At 47.2% G+C, this 18917-nt stretch overlaps 1 protein-coding gene across 1 annotated transcript in view; it reads left to right on the top strand.

Moving 5' to 3' along the window:
• The window catches only part of LOC142586181 (lysosomal acid lipase/cholesteryl ester hydrolase-like), a 32925-nt gene extending 26132 nt beyond the window's left edge, over nt 1-6793 (top strand). The window contains exons 7-8 of the mRNA XM_075697433.1: nt 1593-1661; nt 6482-6793. Of these exons, the coding sequence (XP_075553548.1) occupies nt 1593-1661; nt 6482-6793 (381 nt within the window). The remainder of the gene's footprint in view (nt 1-1592; nt 1662-6481) is intronic.
• The last annotated feature ends 12124 nt before the right edge of the window (nt 6794-18917 follow it).

The raw sequence follows: 18917 nt of genomic DNA, 5'->3' as shown, positions 1-18917 counted from the left end.
CTCCAGCGGCGGAGGGCGCTATACCCGCGTACAACTTTCTGTGGCAGTGAAGGTAAAGCTACGGAGGCAACGCGCGCACAGGTGAGAGCGCGTCTGAATAGAGTCCCGTGTTTTCGTCTACGTTAGTTTAAGCTGGGGAAGAGAAGACATAAAACACCTTATTAGCAACAATTAAACAAGACAAAACACAGTACTGAATCTAAAAGCTTAATTATTTTGTGACGCGAAACCGTCGCACGTGGAAGCTGCGTCGATTCAGCGGCTGTTCCGAGCAACCAAAAGCACTGTCAAACGCTGCCGGACTACTTGGCGCCTTAACACTTGTGCAGCAACCAGGCGCCCGTAGCTTTCCCTTCATTGCCTCAGAAAGTTGTCCGCGAGTATAGCTGTTTCGTTTCTGGGGGGGGGGGGGGGGTTGCGCAAGTGTGCTGGTGTCGATTCCAGGTGTACTTTTTATTTGCTAGTTGACAGATTTAGAATAGCTTGCGCGATCGCAGAATCCGCCCTCGGGCGAAGTTTCGGACCGCGGCTTTACAATAACTTATATTTGTTTCCTTGTCAGCTTTAATCATGGTCAGAGCTATGGCAGCCTCATCCGCCTCCTCGGTGTTTCGCTTTATCAGTGAGCATGCGGCAGGTATGTGGTGGGCGAAGAGAGTTAGACTAAGGGGGAGAGATAAGGAAGCTTGCGGACAGAAGGTTGGCCCGCTCAGAAGATTATCGCTGGTGTCTACCAGCGATAATCACTTGTACTACACTGGATTTAATTAGGCTGACCGTGACGATGACACACTCTGTGAATTTGTTGAATCAGCGCAGTTCCACGTCGAAAAAAAATTATTCTCCAGGAATTCTGAATTTGCCCTTACGGCCATCTGTCGAAATTCCCCACGATGCACCAGCGTAGCTCAATGGCCTGCAATTTTTGAAAAATGGCGTTTGAAAATATCGGCCAAATTTCAACAACTTTCAGGTAGCAACGTAGAGAGGGTACGCATTTATAATAACATGCGTATTTACGGCCCTCTGTCTTATTTCCCTGCTGCGTTATAGCAGTGTTTTGTTAAGAATAAAACGCTGCTATAATGGAGCAGGAAAGTTGCGACTCAGTGCCCAAATGCTCATATTATTACACACGAATACTTTCTCAACATTGATAGCTGAAATTTGTTGAAATTCAACTGGTCTTTTGAAGAATAAGTGTTTTAACAGGCTCACATTAAGTAATACAGGTGCACTGAGCCCGAAGAAGCAATGTCAATTTTTCCTGGATACGTAGAAACTTGTGGACCTTTATTTCGCTCCATAGAGTATACATTTGAAAAAAAAGTTATATTGGTTATTACTGAATTTTTACACTCAATGATTAGTAATAGCCTGGTTTGTTAACTATTTCTAACAGGAAACAATCCCTTCACTGTATCAAAAATGCTACTATGTACACTATGCGTTAACATTCCCGTGCCAAAACTATAATTTGAGTTATGGGAATGGCGCAGCGTACATGATGCGTTGGGAAATTACAGGGCTAAATGAATCAGTCATCGCTTATACTTTAGAAAAGTGGTTTTCGTATTGTTTTTTCCATACAGCTCGTTCGATCAAAGCGGGCCCAAAAGTTCGACTATGGGGCGTCTAAGAACAACGAAGTCTACGGGCAGGTGAGTTGAAAAGACCCTTCATTATACGACGTTTATTGACAATAATTAAAATGCATACGAGAAAGCATTTACCTTGGGATTTAAAAGCAGTTACAATTTAAGCGCGGCGCTAAAACTGCTAGATCAAACCATTTAATAACACAGGTATCTAAGACGGAACACATAAGCACTTAGAGGCGTGCGAATACCGACTAGTACATTTGCAGTCGAATGTCGAATTGAATATCAAATATGAGAAAAAAATTCACAATATACCATACTTACAAATGTTCTGCCCAAAAATATGGTGCTGCACATGCTCTGTAGCCTCCTAGAATTGCATAACAAGTATTTAGAAAGCTATCAGTAACTTATGTACACAGAAACGAAGATATACAGTAAGGTTGAATAGGTGGGCTAGTTGGTAACGCATATTAATAAAAGCTTAGAGTGCTAAAAGCACGAAAGACGTAGAGGAGTACGTAAGATATGTGTTTCTTTCTCTACGCCTTTCGTATTTTTAGCGCTCAAGATTTTATTAATACAGTAAGGTCCACTTTTACTATAGCGAACAACCAGTAACAATTCTATCACTGTATATGAACTCAGTTCTAATGTATGAAGGTCTGTAATTTCTGTTGAGCAGTGTGAAGTGCTTTTTTTAAGCTAATCAATTAGTGCTGTTCATTTGTACTGAATACAAACAAAGTACTCTGTTTATTAGCGGACCTGTGTTTTGCGCAGTATTTTACTTATTGCTTAAAAAGCACTGCTTCTCAGTTTTACTTGAAAATACACAAGGGCTGTTCTAACTTTAGCGCAGGTGGTTATCGAATATCGTAAAGCCAATCTACGCGCCAGACAAACTGAACGCGCATCACGTGACTCGATCAGGGCTCCGCTAGTAGCCGATGCCGACGGTAAAGCGCAGGCGCAATCCGCACATTATCAGATTTCGTTGTCAGATAGGGCTCGTGATTTGACACGTGTCAACGATTGTGAAATTCGGAGAGTCACAGCAAGTTGGCGCGACGATCCCCCTCCCGACTCCTCCACTGCTCACCCATCTCCTCTCTCCCATCCTCCTGCCTTCCTTCATCAGCCGTCCGCGCAAATACATGCATGGTGTAGCCGAGTCATGAGGGTTAAGGGCCCGCCGTGAAAATCCAAGGGTGATCTTGATCCGGGTTGCTTGATGCTGCACAGCTCCCTCCTATCTTTTTTCTTTCCTCCATGCGCCCAGCTCTCGTTGTGTTTTGCTCCAAGCAGACGACGTGCTCGGTTTCAAAATGATTGACGGAAGCGTGCCGTCATTTTGACGTCACCAAAAACGTGGTCGCGCCCATGGCTAACGACGTCGGCGCGGCCTATAGGCCAATCGCGCACGGCGAAACTGAACGCGGGCTCCGAACAACGGTCTCAGATCGTGCCCACCGATGTGCGTCTGCAACCGGCGTCAGTAACGAGGAGCCACACTACGGCAACACCTCACGTGTGATGTCCCGCAAAGATAGCGGCCGCGAACAACTTCCGTACGCTCGCTCTTGTTTGCGAAGTGGTTTGTCGTCTTTTCAGGTGTCTCTCGGCTGCTGCGAGTGCATCTGAGTAGATTCGGCACCGAACCGTGCCTTTAGTCGCGGGCGCGCGATGAAACAGTGCCGATTAAGCCTAATGGCCTAGGCAATGTTTACCGCAAATTCGCCGCTGGTAGATGTGGTAACGGGCCGCAGGCCGTCGCGGAATGCTTGTCGCTAGTGCGTTCCTACTGGTGGCTCAGCTGTGTGTTCGGGCCCGAGATCACGCGTGTAGGTTAGATTTGACGGCTGTTGAAGGGGCCCGAAGTTCGTCGCCGCATGTTGAGCACGACACGTGTTTGTCGCGGCTAATGTAAGCTCAACTCGCTAAACGGCCCGATCTCCGAACAGGCTTTCGCACTTTACGAAATACGCGCTGCAATTGTTGCCGTCGCGTTGTCACTTCGATCGGTCCTGTCGACCCGGACAAGCCTTGTACACATAGAGGCTGCCGCGGCCGACCCGGTGTCATTGTGTGGGCGATAACTGTGCGCTGTGTGGGCGATAGCTGCATCGGGCCGATGTCAGCGAGCGCACGCAGTGACAAAAGTCCCCAACGAAGTGAAACGCTTCCTTCGGCGGCATCGACCGCGAGGGGCTCCAGGGCGCACGCGACATGGAGTCACTGCGCGCGCATCTGCCCAGAATGTACCGAATATTCGGCGAACCAGATCGTAGACATTCAATTTGCAGATCGAATTATTCGAGCGTTCATTATTCAATTCTGTTCTGGGATACATCCGAGTATTCGCACGCCCCTATTAAAAACTAGCGTGGAACTTTCACGTGGGCGTTCACGGCGATGCCCGCAAGATACTTAGAGTTCGCAAACAGAGAGTTTCTATGAAATAAAACATACGATGTGTACTGCAGCTTACACAAACAGAAAAAATATAACCCTACTCAGATGCAGAAAAACTTATTCTATGTATGAACAAGCAGTTGTTCCTATATAAACAGGTGCGTCATTTCTCAAATGTTGCAACCTTTCGAAATAAGGTTCAGCCGTATAATGATGTGAACAATTTTCGTAAAATTCACTGCCAGTCCATGTGTTATCTGTCGTTTCCATTACTGAAATGTGCTAATATTGGTCGTATTTCCTCGCATTTTCATCCCGTGTCTATAGAGAGCGATTGCAGGAGGGACACACGTAATGTCAGCACATTGCAGCTTGTAGCCTACATAGCTAATGCGTAAGGACGTTAAACAATGAACGGTATGGCAGATATAGGAAACGTCAGGCAATGTACAAGGTGTCCAAACTATCATGCACCATGATTTGAAAAAAAATATGCAAATACCAGGTAGCTGAACAGCACCAAGGTAATGTTTGCCGTCACTTGGAGATGCTCAGATCACATGTTTTGCATCCGGTCTGATTATATAATTAGTCCTAATTAGTTACTCAACTTCTCAAATATTATAATTAGGTGAAAGAAGTAAACGAGAAAATTGTAGAGCAACATGAAAAGCTCCGATGCAGTCTTCTGTTGCTCAATACGTGCTACATAAAAGTGTTTTTCCGAGTGTGAACGAAGCCCGAGAATACACACAAAGTGACTCGACCGGCCAGTCGCGCGATACTTTTCCGTGTATTCGGGGGCTTCTTTCGCACTCGGAAACATGCGCCTAAATTTACGTACCCGGGTGCTTCGTATTTCGCCCCCATCGAAATGCGGCCGCCGTGGCAGGGATTTGATCCTGCGGCCTCATGCTTAGCAGGCCAAGACTGTATCCACTAAGCAACCACGGCGGGCTCTGGCTATTGTTAGGCTACTCATGCGTGTAGTCACTATGCGACCCAGGAAAATATTACCGAGGTAGTCTGCCCCGGTCTCGTAAGACGCAGGATTTTCACGCTGTCGGTTTCGCCACTTTAAGAGAGCATGTGAAGTGGGCTGCTGACGTCACGATGAGAGTAGCTCTCGCAACTTTCCCCCTCTGATACAGTTCAAGGCAACATTGACGGTAATGCCTTGAAAGAACCCGCATAATTCCGCACCACACGCACGCGTGACAATCTGTAATCAGAAGCACCATTGAACATCATGTGATCATGGGTCGTATCACGTAAAACTATTCCAATATGTTTTTATTCCAATCTCCTGACGTCAAATTTGCGTAACCGCCGACGCAAGCATCGGGCGGTCACCCGCAGGGTTGTCTCAACAAACGAATCAAATGCTTCCTTTGTTCATAGGAGGTCACTTTTGTTTGCTTGAAAAACGAATAACGTTGCCTGGAGTGTTGCCTGGAGTGTATTATCTAATTGGCTCACAAGAGGCGAGGAGCATGCTCAAGTGGAAAGGGATTCGATGGGGCCGAGCCACTGCACTGAAAATCGATAAGCGGATGAAGAGGGTGGTGCCGGCGTCTGCGATTGGTCTGCTTTCTCTTACTTAGATTGCGGTGGCTCGTCGACAATCGCGGCAGCATGCAACGGAACCTTAAAATAGGCGCTAAAACGGATCCTCAGCAAAGAAGAGTTGACAGAACGAAGTCGTTAGTGAGCCGAAAGTTCACAGAAACGTTACACGGCCACGTAAAAAGTTTTATTACATGCAAATAAACCCATGCTCTCCGGCAAGGGCGAATAGCCAGTGCCGGAGCGATTGGGGGCAGTCATTTTTTGTTCGTTTCGGAACGGGGCAGCCTGCGGCTATTCAGAAGAAAATTCACTTTTGTTCGTCATAATAATGCATCTTTAACGCATACACGTCACTTTGACGCTGCAAGTTCTTGCGCCTTCGTGACGTCGCGTGGGTGGCAGGTAAAGTGGGCGCTGCCCTAAAGCATTTGACGAATAGCCGAGGGCTAATGGCGAAAGGGCGCCGAATTAGAAATATCTATTTTGCATTGGTTTGGTCAAATTATCCATAATCAGTGTATACAGGTCACATCAGATGGGGAGCTATCACGGTTTTCGTGACGTCGCGTGACAGACAGGTGAAGTGGGGGTTGTCCAAAAAAGTTTTTGAGCAATCGCGGTGGGCTTACTGGAGAATTGGAATAGAAAAGTTTGAAATAGTTTTACGTTATAGCGCCCCATCTCACGGACATGTAGGCCATTAATGTAGACCCTTACAGTCGCATGCGCTAAAAAATTGGGGCAAATGTTGCCTTTACGTACCGCCACATTAGAGATGTGAGTGCGAACTAATCAATTTTGATGATTTAGTGACAAAGGCTTCAACTAAATTGATCTTTTTCGTCAATGTCTAAACTTCCTCCTCCGTGCCTCACTCAAACGTTCTTTGCCGCCAGCGCGAGCCGCCCGAGTACAACCTGTCGCGGGTGACCACGGACGTGGGCCTCTTTTGGAGCAAGGGTGACCAGTTCGTGACGCCGAGGGAGGTGGACGAGCTGCGATCTTCGCTGGGTGCCCGGGTCAAGCGGGAAGGTTACATCGCCGACCCCTTCTACACGCACGTGCACTTTGTCATCGGTCTGGTGAACAAGAAGTACCTATTCAAGAACCTGCTGGATTTCCTCGCTGGGTACCCTGTTGAACAACAACCACTGGAAAAAGACGCGGGCACAACAACAGACGCTGTCTACACGACCCTTGATTCCTGACTTCTGTTCATGAAAATAAACTATATTTTTTGTGCGTACGTGTTAAGATATCACCAGAAAAATCAGGTTCTTCTTCCACCCTCTCCAGAGTATGGATATTACTGCTCCCCTTCGGCGTCCAGAGGTTTATCAACTCGAAGTACTCCTCCACAAGTAAGGATCAAGTACTTCCGAAAAGGATAGCGTCGTTAAATTCGCTGTAGGCTTTGAATTGACAGACGCCGACGCAGATAAATCATGAATACAATTTGTATTTACGAGAACTGTTTACGAGGAATCACATATGGAATCACATATGTTTACGAGGAATCACACAAAATTAATATGCAGAAAACTAAAGTAATGCTTAACAGTCTCGGGAGAGAACAGCAATTTACAATAGGCAGCGAGGCACTGGAAGTCGTAAGGGAATACATCTACTTAGGGCAGGTAGTGACGGCGGATCCGGATCATGAGACGGAAATAATCAGAAGAATAAGAATGAGCTGGAGTGCGTTTGGCAGGCATTCCCAAATCATGAACAGCAGGTTGCCGTTATCCCTCAAGAGAAAAGTATATAATAGCTGTGTCTTACCAGTACTCACCTACGGGGCAGAAACCTGGAGGCTTACGAAAAGGGTTCTACTCAAATTGAGGACGACACAACGAGCTATGGAAAGAAGAATGATAGGTGCAACGTTAAGGGATAAGAAAAGAGCAGATTGGGTAAGGGAACAAACGCGAGTTAATGACATCTTAGTTGAAATCAAGAAAAAGGAATGGGCATGGGCAGGTCATGTAATGAGGAGGGAAGATAACCGATGGTCATTAAGGGTTACGGACTGGATCCCAAGGGAAGGAAAGCGTAGCAGGGGGCGGCAGAAAGTTAGGTGGGCGGATGAGATTAAGAAGTTTGCAGGAACGGCATGGCCACAATTAGTACATGACCGGGGTTGTTGGAGAAGTATGGGAGAGGCCTTTGCCCTGCAGTGGGCGTAACCAGGCTGATGATGATGATGATGATGATGACATATGTAGATCCAAAGCGGAACTGGAACACCTACAAGGAGACCCTTCCTTGGCAGAGCCGATGGGTATAAGCGCCCCAAGTTTGGTCCAGAGCCGTTGGTCGGGGCAGCTAGACACCGCTTTCTATCGCTCGATGACCCGCCCCAAACATTTTTGGTCGAATCACCACTGAGCGGATTTAAGAATGGACCACCGGCACACTAATCAACAAACATGTAGGGGAGTCGTCGTGTGAATGGTTCGCCAGCTATTCAACCATTGAACCTTGTGTACAGCCATTTTTCTTTACCACAGTTGAAAGTGTTCACTCCGCTCTCTAATAAAACACATACAAAGTACGCAGCGGAGAGGGGTAGAAACGTATGGCAACTGTGCGTTCTGCAAAAGGGCATAGGAGCACAGCATATATCAACAGAACCCTACGGAGTCGGCGTAGTAATACACTAAGAGTAGGGAGCGCTTGCATACATAGGCGGCAGCACGAAAGACAAGCTGTATCGCCACTTCCAGAACTCGTACACAGGCAAGACTTTCGATACATCCGGCAGTGCAGTACTTGCTGGCCATAGCCAAGAACGGCACCGCAAGCGGAGCTGCTGCGCCGGCGTTGAGAGCGCCGCATGCGGGGCCTAATTCAACCAGCGGGTGGTACGCCTCTCCCATCTTTCGTTCGTACGGCCTTGATTGCCTCTTGCCCTCACGGGTTGCCGAATCAAGCGTCCGTCCTTTCTTTAGATCACTATCATCATTTCCTGTTGCACTGCGCAAGTTTGGGCAAGTTTCGTAGAACGCACGGTGTGTTCCTACGTGTGTGTGCGTCGAAGGACGTGTGTGCGTTGAAGGACGATGCACGATCTGTTTCAAACTTAGGGGAAAACTCGGAGCGTATTGCATCGCGAAGCGGCGAGCGTTTGAATCAGGCGACGGCAGTAGCTCGCGCAGGCGCAGGTGCTCGAGGGGCGGTGTTTTCAACGGCGTCGTCCGCTACGGCAGTGCGCGCTGGCCGCATTGTCTGGAGGCTTTCTATTGTCAGTTGAAGTGCGTCGATCTCATCGTTACTGCGTGAAATGAGCCGGTACTCTTTACTAAGTGGTGTGCGACGCCCACTGATTCGCCTCGAAGGTAAGTTTATCTGTGAAAGGTGCAGGTCAGTGATATAAGACGTACTGATTCCATAAATTCTTGACGAATACATTCTTGACGAATATATAGTCGCCTGGAAGGCGACTATATATTTTAACACGATAGGCCGCCGATTCACACTGCTCGTGTTGTGCAAGAACTGCTGGAAGAGCGCGCCGTCACTCTCTTGGAGTTGGCGCCTCAATCCCCGGGCGCCAACATCGTTTAAAATGTCTGGGGCTCCTTAAAATATTGCTGGCGCACCATCCCTTCTATCCGTCGTCCGAGGATAGGCTTCGATCCACCATCGTCAGCTACTGAGACATGCTGCTAATGAACACATGCCTGATCAAGTCACTCTACACTTCACTGACTTCGAGGACGAGCGCAGTCATCGCTGCCGCTGGGGATGTGACGAGATACTAACTGAAGTTCGCAGCGTGACGTGTCCAATTCCCCGCCGGCGGGCAGGGTCTATCTGGTGTAGTGAATGATTGTGGAGAAAAATCACTTCCAGCTCATTGTCTTCACCTAAAACAGTCCTTTAATCGTATCCGTTTGTTTCTTCGTGTTCGAACCCCATCGTTACCATTGTTGAGCGCTTTCTTTTCCTTTCGAGTCAAATAAAGACTGAGCACGTTGCGCATGCATCTTGGTGCGTCTTGTCGCTGCTTATTACGGTAGCACACACAGTGAAAAAATATACGTGCACGCGCTCAGTGCCCCGGCTTTTTGAAAGAACAAACGAAGCATGCTGCCAAAAGAAGTTAGTGGAACTCCATTATCGCCAGTGACGGCTCAGAGTTTGGCCACGCACAACGCTTAGTAAAGAATATCAGCTCAGTTCCCGCAGTACCGATGAAATTGGTGCATTGCCCCTGACAGTAGCACGCTTCCCGACAATGCGGCCAGCGCGCGCCGCAGTAGCAGAGCAGGCGCTGCAGATCACGACTTCACCTCTCGAGCGTCTGCGCCTCCTCGAGCTGCTGCCGCCGCACAACTCCATTGCTTGCCGCATCGCGATGCAATACGTTCCGAATATTCCCCTAAGTGTGAAAGAGACTGTAAACGCTTCTATTTGCCTTTAAGAAGATCGGTAGGCTTAACAATTGTTTTTATGTCCGCGTCTGCTTATCCATGTAAGTGACGCTGAGCAGGTACGTTGAAACGACATCGTATGTGCCTCCTGAAAAATCGTCGGCACATACGATGCGGCACATACATACGGCACATACGAGCTAAAGTCATTTTTGCAGTTTGTCACAAAATGTTTGCTACAAATCCGTGTTGTCTCTGATGGCGACAACGGACTTCCATTGACACTGTGCGGAAATAAACAAAATATGTCGCTGCATAGCACAAGTGCGACATGCGCACACAACGTTAACTGGTACGTCCCCTACAATATAGAATAGAGGCAGCAAAGTAAATAGCTTGGCCATGTCGCCGCGCAGCCTGCGCTGTGCGACATAAGAAATAAAATCAACAATTCATAACCCAGTGCTGCCGCAGCTGGGTCTTCCTCGCATTAGCTCCGGCAACGCCATTCCGCAATCGTAATACCTCCTCCTCCGTGTCATCGGCGTCAATCTTTCCCTGACATTGTATTGAATTCATACTTTGGTTATTGAATCGTGATTATGGTGCCCTGGTCATGTCTTGATCGTCAGATAGTCGCTATGAGGCATCCATTGCCAGACCAAAGTCGTAATGCCGTCGAGGTAGTGCCATCATCGTCAGTTCAGCTAAAGAATTTAATGCTAAACAAGAAACTGACTTGTGGCTAATCAATACAGCAACTGACCAGCTGTCCGCATAGGTTACAGCCGAGATCACTGTCATCGCCGAAAGACAGCTCTCTGCGTCATCGACGCAGCAGATGAGCAGGACGGGACTCGATCCAGTCCGCAAAAATGGCGTCGACCAGTCTCAGCGGTTGCCGTCCACTGAGCCGCACTCGCGGTCGTCCATCCCACTCCCAGCTCACGAGGCGGAGGAGGCGATAAAAGAGATTCAGCGACTGCCTGGTCGCCTCATCCGCAAACGGATGTCCGAGGCACTGCTGCTGACGGACAACCCCAACCGTGCCTATCAGCAGGTGGGAGCAACGCTTGTCAATTTAGTGAGAAAGAGAGGGAGGATAAATTTGATTCGGGATCCCCCATCCGGGTTCTCCTGCTTTGTTCTGGCTGTCTGCCAAGCGGAGCTTTGTGATGAACTCAATCGTGGCGTGTACGTAGGAGTAGAAGAAGTCCAACAGTCACTCTTCAAGTATCGCAGGTCTAAAGAACGGGTGAGAGTTTGGCAAGGCTAGCCTGAATAGCGGGATGGCTCCCGGTCAATACCACAGAATATGAGCATTATCTGGGAAGCCATCGCCTGCCATTCAAACAGGTTTGCCAGGCAAACGTTGTGTGTAGTGCTGAACGTGTGGAGACAAAAGGGTGTGCGTCTGCCCACGCCTCCATAGTGCTGCCTCTCTTCGCTTCATGTGCGTGTCTCCTTGTGGATACTTCACGCAGTTGCGTAATTCCTCATGTTTTTTGGCGCCTATCTGCCCGCGTGAGGGCGTATTCTCATTCAGCTTCAGTGGGTCAGGCTACCACTGGGAACGGCACGCGAGATTAGCGCGCGATGGGGCAATGACCAGTTCGTTCCCACTGATCGCCGTGTGACGTGGGATCTACTGGATCCGTGATCTGTTAGGATGTACGTTGAGGTGCGTTGGTAATTCCGAATGTATTGCCACGGAAATGTTTCTGGCTGCTAGTGCTCTGCAATGAAGCCTAGCTATATGTTGGAATTAGCAGATTTGATTCGTGTGGGTTTGGCATGGTCGTGGCCTTTATGACTTCTATAAGTACCGCTTGATGTGATGAAATGCTGCTGCGAAGGCGCCACGATATCGGTGTAGAGTTGTCGCTTTAGAGTTGGCTGCCCCGCCTGTGCAGCAGTCTTGCTTGTTTAGCGAGGCGTCCGTGTGTAGGATTCTATCCTCAGTGTCGTCTCTGAGGTGTCGCGGTCGATTTTGCCGTCTTTCCGGTTGTGTGTTTCTCCCATGTTTCTAACTATTGGTTCGATGGGAACGCGGTCTAGCGTGTCACACGGAGGACTTCGTTGTTCTATGCTTAGGCGTTGTTTGATATCGTTGCCTAGTTCAAGCAAAAAGCAAGCTCCTGTCTTGATAGCTTCTGGCGGCTAATTGTGCCTTTTGGTGGGTTTGGTTCAGCTCGTCCAGTTTAGGTAGCACTGCCATCCACTCACTTGGATCAAAGGTATGTATGAGTGCTTAGTATAAATCTTGTTGCATGTCGGAGCATGTTTCGAGTTTGCTCTTTGTGTCTTTGTGACTTGTACGTATGGATATTGGTACATGAATGGAGGTACAGCCAGGGCCACGGTGAGCCTTCTGGATTGGTGCTCTTTGATACAATCAATCAATCAATCAATCAATCAATCAATCAATCAATCAATCAATCAATCAATCAATCAATCAATCAATCAATCAATCAATCAATCAATCAATCAATCAAACCTTTATTTCCAACGACAGTTGGGGGCCCTTAGGCGAAAAGCAGTAATAACCCCCTTGAAAATGGCGAAAGAGCCAGGTATATGACAGGGGTATTAAAATATATGCTTTCAGACACAAATTTACGATAACAGAATCAAACATTTAGTTAAAAAATAAAAAGAGGTTGTGCAAATACAACAATGTAACGATAGAACCAAATAAGGTCAATATATAAGTACACCCCAGGACGGTTGTTAATTATAGCTGAAATATTCAATGTTCACGCGAACACATATCATAATATGACGAAAACAACAAACGCGATACAAAGAGTAATGAAACGTTCTTGGTCGTTTTCGGACAGTATATTATAGAGACATTAGAGAGGAGTTAGAAAAATTTATCCATCTCTGTTTTGTAAACGTAAAGAAGTTGGCCTCTTTCTGCTCATATTTATTATGTAGGGATGGCAGTTTGAATCTAAGAGACTGCAAGAAATAGGCCGTGCGGAAACGAGGAACAATCCACTTTTTGGCGCTGCGTATGGGTGAATCAGTGTAATGGATGCTTTTAGTAGATGACTCTTTAATATACACTCTGAATTGTTCCTTTGGAAAGAAATAGGCAGGCATTAAACGAAAATGGAACATGCGTTTCACACTGATTGTCTTAGAGCGAGTAAAAATTGTACGTGTAGAACTATTGCGTGGGGTGCTTGCAACATACCGAAGTGCTCTTTTCTGCAATAGGTGAGTTGATCTTATGTTACTTAGGGTTGTGGTGCCCCAGATTAACAGGCAGTAATTTATATGGGAAGAAAACAGAGCATAATAAGTCTGAAGTTTAGCTTTTTCTGGAAGAAAGTGCCTACGTCGAGACAGAATACCAGCTGCACACGGTAATGATTCAGTCAGTGATTCAAAATGACACGTCCATGTCATATGAGCAGAAAAGGTCACACCCATAACTTTGTTTATTCACAATTTCAGCGGGTGTTCTCTCAAGCGTTATTGATTGGTTCAGGTTGGCTTCCGTGCCTCGGGATGTTAAAAAAAACAGCTTTTTTTTCGCATTTATTCGTAGGTGATCAGCAGTGGACCATTGCAGCACATCTGAAAGTACACCTTGGTTTCTGGCAGCAATTTCAGTTGGATTCTGTCCAGAAACAAAAATACTAGTGTCATCCGCATAGAGTAGAAATGAGGCGTCATTGTTTACCTTAACAAGAAATTGTCAGTGGCTTAGCTGGGCTATGCCAGGATATACGTAGCGAAAGCTAAGGCATAGCATGGTTAGCCTTCGTTAACCTTGATTGCAAGTCGAGGTTATTCTGGTTGTCTAGCTATGTTGCGGCGTTTAGCCAGTCATTCGGCGCGCTGTTCCTCTGTTTCCTGGGCGATTCGTTTCCTCTTCATCTCGTTGCGATGTCGATTCCAGGTCTCCTCCTGCTTACCAGAATTGTCGCCGTCCATATTGCCGCTCCAACTGTGGTTGCGGCGCACGCGAGCTCTACTTTTCAAACCTCCGACATGCTATCAGGCATGCAACGCAGCTGGCGGAGCGTGTGGAGGCGAGCGCAACGACGACGAAAGTGGTGTGACTTTCTTGATGTGAAGGCAGCGGCGGAACATCTATGGCTCGATGCTGCTATTGGCGCATGCGCAGTAGGGACTAGCGAGCCAGAGAGAGAGAGAAATATCTGCGGCGAGCCACGCGTTGTGACGTCGTGTGCCTCCTCGGAGTACCACCATGGCGAAATCGCAAGTTCGCGGTCGGTAAAGCGTTCGCATTAATATCATTTATATAGATATTGACGAGTATTGGTCCTAGAATGCTTCCTTGAGGCACCCTGCAAGAAATGGTTTTACATTTAGAAAAACAGTTGGCATTTGAGATGCATTGTTCCCTCTCAGACAGATATGAACTAAACAATGAATTAGCGACACCACATACCCCATAAGCGCTTAACTTCCCGAGTAAAATATACTGGTTTACGGTGTCGAAGGCCTTGATATAGTCAATGAAAACACTCAGCGTAAGCTTTCCTTTCTTCGATGTTATTATTAATGAATTCTTTTTGAAGTAAGAGCGAAGACTGTGGGGATTTGCCACGTTGAAAACAAAGCCGATACTCTGACAGTATAACGTGTTTGTTAAAGAAGCTATTTACGCGGCAGAATATTATTTTCTCTTATCGCTTAGAGAATACAGGTATTATTCAAATTGGTCGGTAATTATTAGCATCATCAATTTCTCCACTTTTGTCGCCCACCTGTCACTCTTCATGTTGTTTTTATAAATACCCTCTTGATTTCTTGCAGCTGATAATTTTTGCCGTACCTAAACGTCGACCTTGCTATTATACTGTAGCCAAAAGCCCGGCATCTTGATAAGCGTTTGTCTTGGGATAATAAAAAGGTTCACTTGTAGGGTTTTCAGTTTTGGTTCCTCTTGTGCCTGCTGTTCCCTTTGGTTGATTACCACTATGTTCTCCCACTTGGTACTGGACAGGGTGAGGTACCTTTCTTGGATGTAGGTTACACTGCATGATTAAGCCATCACGACACTGCCTTGACTTTGTTTCTATGAAGTCTGCAATAGTATGGATTGCCATCATGCTCTTTTTCAGCGAGGCTGAAAGTGGCTAGATTCCAGGAAAAATTGCGTGCGTCTATTGAGCCGTGAAGACTGGCGATTTCTCCCCATTCGTGGGCCGATACCGAAGATAGTGCAATAGCGAGCTGCCTCGTGGAGGAGATAAGCTGATAATAACACATACTACATACACTTTGACCTCCGTCGGCCATGTATACCTTCGCACCCCTCTCTCTTTGTCGGCGTTCCAAGCATTTGCGTATCGCCTTTCCTTCCGCTTTGCCGTGGTGGCAGTCCTGTAAGGGTATTGCTCGCCAGGACCGCGATGTGCAAATAAATACGAAACGTCCATGTGGCCCCGATCCCGCAAACTTGGAACTTTTCACCGCAACGACGGCCACATTTCTGAGGAAGTTCGGGAGAAACAAATTTTGTGTGGCCTCTGTTGTGTCCGACCGCTTGTGGTTTTTGAGTGGCCTAACAAGGATTACTGCACTGCGGGACGTTGAACAACACACGATCGCCTTGGCTTCGGTAAAGCAGTGTGTGCCCTCGGAGTGCGGTGAGCTGCGTGTCTGCATGTTCTACGTGCCGGGATCAGTTAGCATAAGATGTCATGCCGCGTTTTGTAACATGACATGGTTATGTATACCCCCCAGTGTCTCATCACCTTCCCAGGCTCAACACTGCAGACGAGCGACTAGTGGCGCCTTGCCTTACATTTGTGTGCATGCGAAATTTGACGCACGGCAATGGACCACTCTTGATAGTCAGTCAATATAGTTATCACGCTGCACAGTATAGCTTCGCTGGTCATTCTTCTTCACAGAGTAGAAGGCCACTGATTTATTTTACGCATGTAGCAACGGGCCATCATCATCAAGTGACTGGAGGGGATTATTGCTGACGCCGCATGCAGAGAGCGCGCGTATCCTGAACAGGGTCCAGTTTCCAGAAGTGCGTCTAGTGGGAGCGTTGCGCGGTCAGCGCTACAGACAAGCGAGGGGAAATTTAGAGTATTTAAAGTAATTAGAGACATTTGCGTAGGTGGGCGAGGTGGATTAAAGCCATCGATAACCTTAATGTAGAGATAGTGTTCTGATGGAGAGAAATTTTGTAAAGGAGACATTGGCGAAATGTTAGACTACAATAGATGCAAGAAAACTAGATTTTAGCTCATGCAGGCCACTTGAATAATGGTCGCCGCCCCGTTTCAAATGGGACGCCATTGAAAATCATCATTCTCGATGTCGTGTTGCCCTCGTTGTCTAGGAGTACGGCCCCGTTGGGAGCCTCAGAGAGGGGTGCCGCGTGTCGACGTTCCGACGCTTCCGAGACGTGGGGCGCGCGATGCGTTCCTCACTGTCTTCGTCCTTTCTCGTGATGCCCGTGGTGGGACTGTTGGGGTCGAGCCTCGTCCGCCGCCTATCGCTGCATGGCTCCAAACGAGAGCGGAACAAGGCGCTCAACAAGGCCTCCAATGCGAGACCCGAAATGAAGAAAGTGAGCTGTGCGCGAGGGTATTTAAAATAATATCGCTGTACTAATGATAACCTCAACATCGAGTTTCCTGCAGATGCCCTCTAGATAGAAACGTCAGGAGTACACGAGTCTTCTTGGAAAGACGCTGGCTGATCTCCCCTCAAATTTCGCTAAGAGGTAGCACTTTCCATGAAGCTTTGCTTAAGAGGAAGCTTTATCTCGGAGACCACTCTGTGGCAGCTTGTTCAAACGCATGTAAAACGCAGCATTCCTGTATGAGGCAACCCTTGTACCGATTTGAATGCAACTTGTTGCATAGTGCGACGAGGTAAACTACAGAGACTGTAGCGAGCGAAAATCTTATTTAGGGCTTGGAATTTGTCAAACCATTTAAGAAAATCAGTAAGTTAGAGAAAATCGAAGCAGTACGTTTACACATCTTTGACTGCGCACAAAAACGAGATATCGCAGTTCTGTATCGACTATTCACACAGACAACCCACGGGCGCCGCCATGTTTGAACATGCGGAGACGCGTCCATTGCTTGCCTCAGATGCCTCTGTTGCCTCCGGGTTTACAATGAATGTGAATGACGTCAGCACGGCTCGCCAAACCTCGCGTTCGGCAGATATCGTAGACGGTGACTGGCCATAGCTTCAGAGGACATGTAAGCGCTTTCGAAGCTCTTTACGTTTTCTGCAAACGGTGCGAGCATACGGCACAAGAATGGGCTAGAAATCACTCTCAGCTGCCCAAACTTTCCGCTTATGGATTAAAATTAAGATAAGTGTGTTTTCCTAGTCGTTCACTTGGCAAACAATTTGATGAAGCGGCTTGTCATGTTTCTGACTCAATAATGTTTCTTGGTGTGAGCACGATCTGATTGTTTACTTTTTGCCTAATCGCTCACGTGCATGCTTATTTGCGGAAGATTTGATCTTATGGCGCACAAGACTTGGAACGTACATGTTTTGTATTTTGTAATAGCTTGTAGCAAAGACGTATTATCGTCAGTCGCACGCTTACTTTGTGGACCGTTAATAACCGTTCAGCTTCGAATATTCGCGTTCATTCGGTATAGTCGCCGTCGCCCATGCTTCAGCACATTGATTCAAGAGCGAGACCATTAGGTTTTCTTTATTTGTGGGTGATAGACTGGGCATAAGTTTCAGTGGCAGGGGGGGATTTGTGCGTATAGCATGCGAGAAACTTACTTTGCCAGAAGCGGTGCTACTACCTTTGACATCGTATAACTCGCCGCAGTTACCCTTGCGGACTTTCCACGGTTGACATCTTTTCTTTGGTAGTTCGCGGTGCCAGCATGTGGTTGAGTGAATTTTTCATCCTCCAGGAAAGCTGTGAACTCGGAACCGCCGGCAGCAGTTATTCCTTTTGCAGCAGCGGGCTGTGAACATGGCTCACAACAGATTCTCTCTATTCCTTAATACGACCGTCACTATTTTTGCAGCCAACTATTGCTCGCGTCTTCCCTCTAGTATTTCACATTTTTCAGCGTGTAAAAAGCACAGGGCGTTAGCAATCAATCAGTTGCATTTCCGACAGCTAATCGTGCAGTAGCAGTGCAGAGGCACTGCGAGTTTCTTATTCGTGCGGTTTCGCTTGAGGCGACGTGCGGCGAGCCACCGAAAGCGCCATCTCGTTCCTCTAGAGCAAACTACTCTCCGAAAAGGTGCTTATACTGCACCTGTTGCAGGGACGACATGGCCACAATTAGTACATGACCGTGGTTGGAGAAGTATGGGAGAGGCCTTTGCCCTTCAGTGTGCGTAACCAGGCTCTTGATGATGATGATGATGATGATGATGATGATTGCACCTGTTTGAGCATCTAAAGCGGACAAATGGGATATATTAAGCCACAGCCTACGTGAATTTGTTAAAATGTTTACATGAGTTTTGCAAAAGTTGTACTCACGTAATGGCAGTCTGCTTGAGAGCGGCGCATAGTACATCAACTTGGTGCGTGTAGAAGTGTCATGAGGCTCAATTTAGGAAATGTGCCTGTCATTTTTTTTAATTCTTCAATATAAGCAGATCCTCTCGGCCGCTGACCAGTGCATCATCAAACCGTCACACTCATTGTCCTCGAGAAAGTAGGATTATGCGCATGGCATAAAGGCTGAACCGGATTTTCTTAATGTCATTTCGATTTTCTTGTGTTGTATCGCTTTTTATTGTTTTCATGCTATCATGTACGTAAGCACATCCTCAGGGCTGCTATTATACTGCGCACACGGTTGTTTGGGGTTATAAGTATGACCGAACTGGAAATAAAATTTTCGTTGTTGATAGCGCTTGTCGTCGTCTTCGTTTCTTCTTGTGAACGTGTATTGTTGCGCAATACAGATACCTTTCAATCATACACTGAGCAAGCCTCAGTTGA

Source organism: Dermacentor variabilis, chromosome 6 (assembly GCF_050947875.1).
Source record: "Dermacentor variabilis isolate Ectoservices chromosome 6, ASM5094787v1, whole genome shotgun sequence".
Classification (NCBI taxonomy): Eukaryota; Metazoa; Arthropoda; class Arachnida; order Ixodida; family Ixodidae; genus Dermacentor; species Dermacentor variabilis.
The sequence above is the reverse complement of the archived record's forward strand: the minus strand, read 5'-3'. Positions and strand labels throughout refer to the sequence as shown.